Raw genomic sequence first — 7,088 nt, 5'->3', positions numbered from 1 at the left:
TTTTTTTTTTTTTTATCTTGTTCCGATTAAATAACCGATAGGTATAGAAGTCCAATAATACTGAAACATATGGTACGGAAAGGATACCAATAAGTTAAACTGTCTTATTACTATTATCACTTTTGTAAAGCTTAGCTCAAGAAGTATTCCACGAAATGCACACGTTACAATGCATTTGTACAAAGCTATGGTAGCTCGAAGTTGATTAATTGATAACAGAAATATAAAGAAAACTGAAGGACATTTTCATTCCGAAGACTTCACTTTACAAATGTTGCCATCTAGGAACTATAAACGCAATTCCTCAAAATAAGTTGCCAATATATAGGCAATGCCTTGACAAGGGAAGTTTATTTAAGTCTGTAAATATCGGAGTAGAATCATCTTTCTTATTAACTTACTTGTTATGTCTTTTGCGACATGATAGGCAGTGAGAATGTACTTGGTACCAACTCTTATCCCTGTTCCGGTGTATTGTGGCCCTCTGATGCGTCCAACAGCGTTTCTTGCACGCGTCCACACGTCAATTATTCTTGCGTCATGGGTATTGTCCATCTGTTTTCTAAACTGATAAGGACGGTCTTCTTCAACTATAGAGAGAACATATCAGAAGTTATTTTACTGCTGATCATTTTGTAGGTGTTGGTATATAGTTTATATATAAGTAGTGAACAGGTCATTTACAGTGTTCAACCCGTCATGAAAATTGTTAAGTATACTTCAATACATTTATTTACGTTCTACATTTATAGTTATTCCTGATGTTCATGTGGATATTATCTTATATTTTTGATATTTAAGCGCGTGTCGTCAAACGCGAGACACCAAAATGTTAATTTCTAACGGTTAAATGACGCCGGTCGAACTGCGTCCATAGCTCTATAATATGATAATATAACTAATAAGACTAATGTTAACATGTGTCGTTGCTCTACAGGTTAGCATGCAATGCACGTCAGCCTGGTCACAGATATTGTGCATAGTGCAGCTCCGCTCTTATTCTATATCATTATTCATTACAGTTTAATAACTGGATTGATTACATGTTTCTTTCAAATATTTTGTAATATTGTTGGTTCTATACTATTAGCAATATATCGATATTAATAAATTGAATATTTTTATTTATGTGTAAGAACGAAGAAGATGCTTTAATTAATTCCTCTCATTGTAATACAACCTGAAAGTGCTACGATTGGTCAAAACCATGGGAACATATTCCTACTACAGGTAATACCTTTACTCACAATGCCACATGATGCAATAACTTTTATTTTAATGAATTTGAAATGTTAATTTTTTCATTGTCATATTCGTTGGATATAAAACTATTTATTTTAAAAAAAAAATCTGGAACTTCTTTGTACTGCGTGGTACAAAAATCCTCGAATTTTTATAAATAGAATCTTACTTTCTTGTCCATACGTCCCTGCAGGTAGGGCGTAAGAATTGTGCCTGCTGCCCCCATTGCATAATCGTAAGAGGCGACTAAATTCGGGATCTTATCTTTTCTCATCTTTCTAAACAAGTTTCTTCTTCCTCATGTCTCCCTTGACAATGTCTCACTTTTGGCCTTTAGTTGAGCGTTTGCCCCTGTGAGGAAGGCTTTGAGTTCTGTCCCCTGGCTGAGACATACCAAAGTCTGTAAAAATGGTAGTTTCTACTTCTGCTTAACGCTATTGACAGTATAATGTGACCGGGTGGGGTGTCCTCTTGGATGTCTCGGCAGTATGTTTCAGTGATATAGTACTATAAAGTCGGCATCAGTTCCGCGCTATCACAAGGAGACAAACACGAACATATCGCAGCCTCCCAAAACACACATGCATACACTACACGCATGCATCTTGCACACAGGGAGGCCGTCCCTAAATGACCATAGCTGTTGATAGGACGTTAAACAATACAGAACCAAACCTAACCAAACCAATCGTGTGTATATACTGAATTATTAAACTCATTCAATAACTTGTTATGCCATTTATACTAAAGTAAGATCCTATATCTATGCTAGAAACCTCATGTGTTAATGAATAACGCGAAATATACCACTAGAGTGTAATAATCTTAATCTTCGTGCAACTGTTATCGTAAGGGCCATTCGGTGTCTCCGATAAAGTAACTTCTTGAAGAATAAAAAAGTTCGTAAATGATTTGAAGCATTCTCCATTTAATAAAAACTGTGGCGTTCTGTCCTCACACATACCTTTCGTACATTGTATGATTTGAAGCATTCTCCATTTAAAAAAAACTGTGGCGTTCTGTCCTCACACATACCTTTCGTACATTGTAAAATTTACAAAAAAATCATACTCGCCTTTCCTCCATTTCTCCTTTCTAAGCTTGGAGTCAACTACCGGATCCCGGTCACCACTCGGTCCTTGTTTTCCTGCAGACGTAGATCAGGCATGCTATTGATACGACTTCATTCATATTTTTTGTGAATCCAATTATTTAACAAAACATTGCTGAACTTAACTAAAACGTTTGGATTACTTAATTAAAGGAGGAAAGCTCTCGATGTCGAATAATTGACTCCACGTGCCAAGCCTCCTCGCATTAAAAACATATTTCTAGTTGATATACAAAATATGCTTGGTAGCGTTTGAAAGATGGATAATGTTTCTTTTAAAACGCAAAGTGTATTCCCCTTTAATTGAAATTATCCACGTATCCTTCAAAAACAATCTGTTTTCGACGTGTTTGCAGTCATAGAGATAATTTTTGGAAAAATGGCTCGATCGAAATCGCATGTGGTGTCGGACGAAACTGAGATTATGTACATGGAAGAAGAATCATTTTCCATGCATATAGAAGGTTTCTAAAAGAGAAAAAGTATCCATCTTTCCAAAGGAAACAGCCGATAAACCCCTTCAACGTGTTACTTTACTCTTAACACCCAATTTTAGATCCAAATATAGCACAGGTTCCTGTGGTATACTTACTCTTTCTGTTCTCGCTATTTTGCTCACTGAACACCGCCTGAGACTTGCAGGTATTTTCTACACCTGTATGACAGAAAAGACAGTACGGGTTGGTTTCGTGGTATATGAAAATAATTGACATACAAAAACTAATTGGTACTATTCAACGTTATCATTGGAAAATGACTGTTTATCAGTGATTGGCTGATTTATAGCAGTGATGATATTGATAAAGACTTACCATTACCTTCTTTTTCCTGATGGATCAGTTTCGTGTATGTGTCAATTAGTTGACCCGCTTCCACATTTTGTGTACGGAGAACGGCACGTAAAGTTTCGTATCCCCCGTAAACGATTGTGCCATTAGACTTTAAGCACTTGCATAAATCATGCATGCTTTTTACATTATCTCCTCTATTGGCTGGTGTGATGTGACCCATCGCTTCTAATTGATCGCAAATTGAGTCCCACTCTTTGGACTTTGTTGAAAATAATTCCCCAAGCTTCGTTACCATTTCGGAATGATATGTAAGAACCTTTTTGGATCGGTCAGTTTTGTCAGCCATGTTGATTGTAAAAAACTGCAGAAAACTAAATTCAAAAGAAAATATACAGAATATATAGTCAACACTTAGATCAATACTTAGCTAAATCTATAAGTTAATTTGCAAACGATTCTAATACATACAAAATACAACATCTAAAATATTCTTGAAATGAATAAAATATATACGAAAAGTTACAATTAAATATTAAAGAATATGATGCCACCTACCCTAGAGAATGTCACTAGTCGACAGTTTAAATAAAAATATGATTATTACACTAACATACAATTTATGGTATTAAGAATATCGTATACTAATAGATTACAAAAAGATGATCTGACATTCCTGTTAGTTTCCCAATAACTTTCTGACTTTAATATTGTACTAGTACCAACATGACTATTATATACGTTGTTTCGCAATACCAAACTACAATGTTGGTCATTACAATATATAAAACAATAGAAACATCGCATCATATTTTATAGCAATGTGACTTGTCTTTATTTCTCTCTATAAAATTGATAATAATCTATTGCATCAATTTCCAAATAGATAATGATATTAATATCGTATTTGATAGTTTTCCAATAGTGGACTATCGTGTAAGTTGTCAAAAATAGAATGATCTAACCGTAGTAATATATTGTATTTTTTTTTTTTTTTTAAATTTTATAGATCTAATATAATTCGGTATCGAAAATTGTTACTGAAACTCGTCTATTCTGTCTTTGCGTATTGCACAGTTATCTTCTCTTGTGAACAGGTATTGATTGTTACGTCATTTGTTTACGAGAGTAACGTCATCTATTTTTGAGAAAATGACGTAATGTTTTCACACAAACCAATGACGTAACAATCAATACCTGCTCACAAGAGAAGATAACTCTGCAATACGCAAAGACGGAATATATATAAGTAATATTAGATTTCTACATACAATTAATTGTTAATTGCTGCATGAACAAACCTAAAACTAGATGGTTACTGAAAGCAATTCTGTTCTCATTTCCAAAAGTTTGTTTAAAATACGGAAGAAAATTTATTTGTAATCTCTTTTCACAGTTCGCGGGTTTGTAAAAGCTCAGAGGCTGTTCTAATAAAACAATACCTCAGTGTGTTGTTTAAAATGCCTCAAAGCATTCTGTCATACACATACCTCCATTTACGAACACCTTTACTTTCAACAGATCACAAGTACCCATTTATTAGTCGATGCCGTCCATTCGCCCTATCTATATTTAGACAATGTGCCCCAACAAGGTGATTTCCTCGTCTATAAATAACCACACTATTTTTAACACCCATGTAAGTAGTGAACGAATCCAAGTTGGGATTTCCACAGTGTATGTGTACACATGATCGATCTTTATGATATCAGTCTTAAACGAAAGTAAAACGATTAAAAACTAAACTTTTAACGTTAACTTCAGAAATACACCGTATATTATTTACTGTAATGGAATGGGATATCGGGTAAGATCATAGATCAACACATTTGTGTCAAATTAACCCAGAAGTTGACCTACTTGATAATAGTTACGGTTCGGATAACTGTGGTTCTCTTTTTAATTTATATTTAATCTAAGTAATGTAACATGAAGATGAATAGGTAGATTTATTCATTGATACATGAATCGCAATGGTAATTCTGTTAAAGCCGTATATCTCTGCATATACTGATACTACTAATCTAACGATTGAATACCCTACGGTCATGATATTTTGTGATCTAAGTTATCAAATTTGCATAATTGAATGAATTTATGGCTATCTGTTGATTTGAAGCAACTTAAAATATTCAAACAGTGATATTTTGGTACATATTTCGACAATACGTACACTTAAAACAAATAAAACGATAAAATAAATAGAAATTTACCTTTACGACCCGGGTCACTCACTTGTCTGATTGTAATTGAATGTAGTTCCTGTTTTGTTTTCCGCGAAGCATGACGTAGAATGTTTTCGTGGTATTCATAACCATATAACGGTAAAGCGTTCTATACATTTTAGTTACTACAATGTATATAGTGTGAGTGAGGTGGTAAGCTATTTATGGCATTTTATATTAACATTTATTACATAGAGTAATTTACTTGGTTAGGTATTTGGGAGATGAATGCTAGATATACATGTATATATTATGTGTGTGATAACATAGAGCATTTCACTGGGATGGATATTTGAGTTAATATAGCATTTGATAATACAAAAAAGTCCCCACGTTGGTAATTTGACATTATATGCCATCGATGTATACAAGGATATTTCACTGGACTGGATATTTGAGGGTATATGTTGTTTGTCAATATTTCACTGCGTTGATATCAAAGTTTTGCTTTATACACAAACAATGTACATATCTATGGCACGCCATCCTGTAAAAAAATACATAAACTACTTAAGGTCAAAAGATTTGCCCTTAAGGGCAAATATTATTTTTTTACATTATGTACATTTTACCTTAACGTCAAAAGATTTGACCTTAATTGTAAAAAAAAAAAATCCACTTAAGGTCAAATCTTTTAACCTTAAGTGTAAATAAATGTGTTCAAGTCACTAATGGCAAAAAGATACGATATTCCCAATCGTACCCAGTCTGTGATGGACTCGTCCACATTCGGAACAAAATAAATTATTAAAAATAAAGAGCATACCGAATGTGATTTAGACCAATCAACGAGCGCGTTCTAGAATAGCATAGGCCGTGCCTGGTGCTGTATAAACAATATGGCGGCGTCGACCATTCCCTTTAAATTGTCGCAGAAATCGAAATGGACTTTCACTTTGAATCCCGATGGCATCTCTAGCGAACGTTGCGACAGCATCTCTAAATCGGATACAGCGGGCAAGAAACGAATTGCAAGGCAACGACATCGTTGGAGAGACGAGAAATCTTTTTCGCCGTCGTCGATTTCGTCGGGAAGGGGGTAAGATATGTTAACGTTTTCTAATTAAGAGCTTAATGTTGCTTGTACTAAAAACACTTCTTCATCTTTATTTAAAATATTAGTGATAAGTAAAGGTAGCTTCATTATCCAACGAATACACGTGATATTACCACACAAAAATATAAACCTTGTTAGCCAGTGGAATTTTTATCGAGTGTTGCATAGTATAAGCGAAATATTGAGCAACTATTGGAAAAAAAAAGGAATAAAAAAACCTCAGTTTATCTGATAAAAAACTTTTAACGTTAAAATCCACTCAGGTTATGCTATATGTATAAAGGAAATACTATGTAGTTGTGAATTTACAACATATTTTAAGGAAACATCAAAGGAATGTTTTGTTTAAGCTTTTAGTTAACAACAAGATTATGATTAAAGTTCACATAGACTTCTACAGAGATTGATTGTATTAATAGATTATTTTGGCAATTGGGTCATAACTGAAAGAAATAGGCCTAGGTATAGAGTGTAGGTGTCACATACTAATACTTTTTGTTGTGTTACATGAAAATCTGAACGGTAGCGAAACAAGCATGATATTTTTTTCTTCTTTTTCAAGATGTCTTGGTGCAGGTTTTAAATCAGAAAAATCACACTATTAAGATTTAATTCAAAGTAATCATTATAAGCATTCAGAAAAGCATAATATCCCTTGAAATTAA

At 33.8% G+C, this 7,088-nt stretch overlaps 1 protein-coding gene across 3 annotated transcripts in view; it reads right to left on the bottom strand.

The window, feature by feature from the left end:
* The window catches only part of LOC110461906, a 17,480-nt gene extending 11,716 nt beyond the window's left edge, over nt 1-5,764 (bottom strand). Inside the window, exon 1 of one of the 3 annotated variants that reach the window (XM_021515640.1) lies at nt 5,355-5,764. Coding sequence is in view for 2 of the 3 variants with exons in the window: in XM_021515637.1 (XP_021371312.1) it covers nt 4,632-4,637 (6 nt within the window). In the remaining variant the exon portion in view is untranslated. Of the gene's footprint in view, nt 1-4,631; nt 4,892-5,354 lie in introns of those variants that run through there. The other 2 variants (XM_021515637.1, XM_021515639.1) reach the window with 2 other exon arrangements.
* Between the last annotated feature and the right edge of the window lie 1,324 nt (nt 5,765-7,088).

The sequence above is a fragment of the Mizuhopecten yessoensis genome, unplaced genomic scaffold (genome assembly GCF_002113885.1).
Source record: "Mizuhopecten yessoensis strain PY_sf001 unplaced genomic scaffold, ASM211388v2 scaffold10705, whole genome shotgun sequence".
Lineage (NCBI taxonomy): Eukaryota > Metazoa > Mollusca > Bivalvia > Pectinida > Pectinidae > Mizuhopecten > Mizuhopecten yessoensis.
The sequence above is the reverse complement of the archived record's forward strand: the minus strand, read 5'-3'. Positions and strand labels throughout refer to the sequence as shown.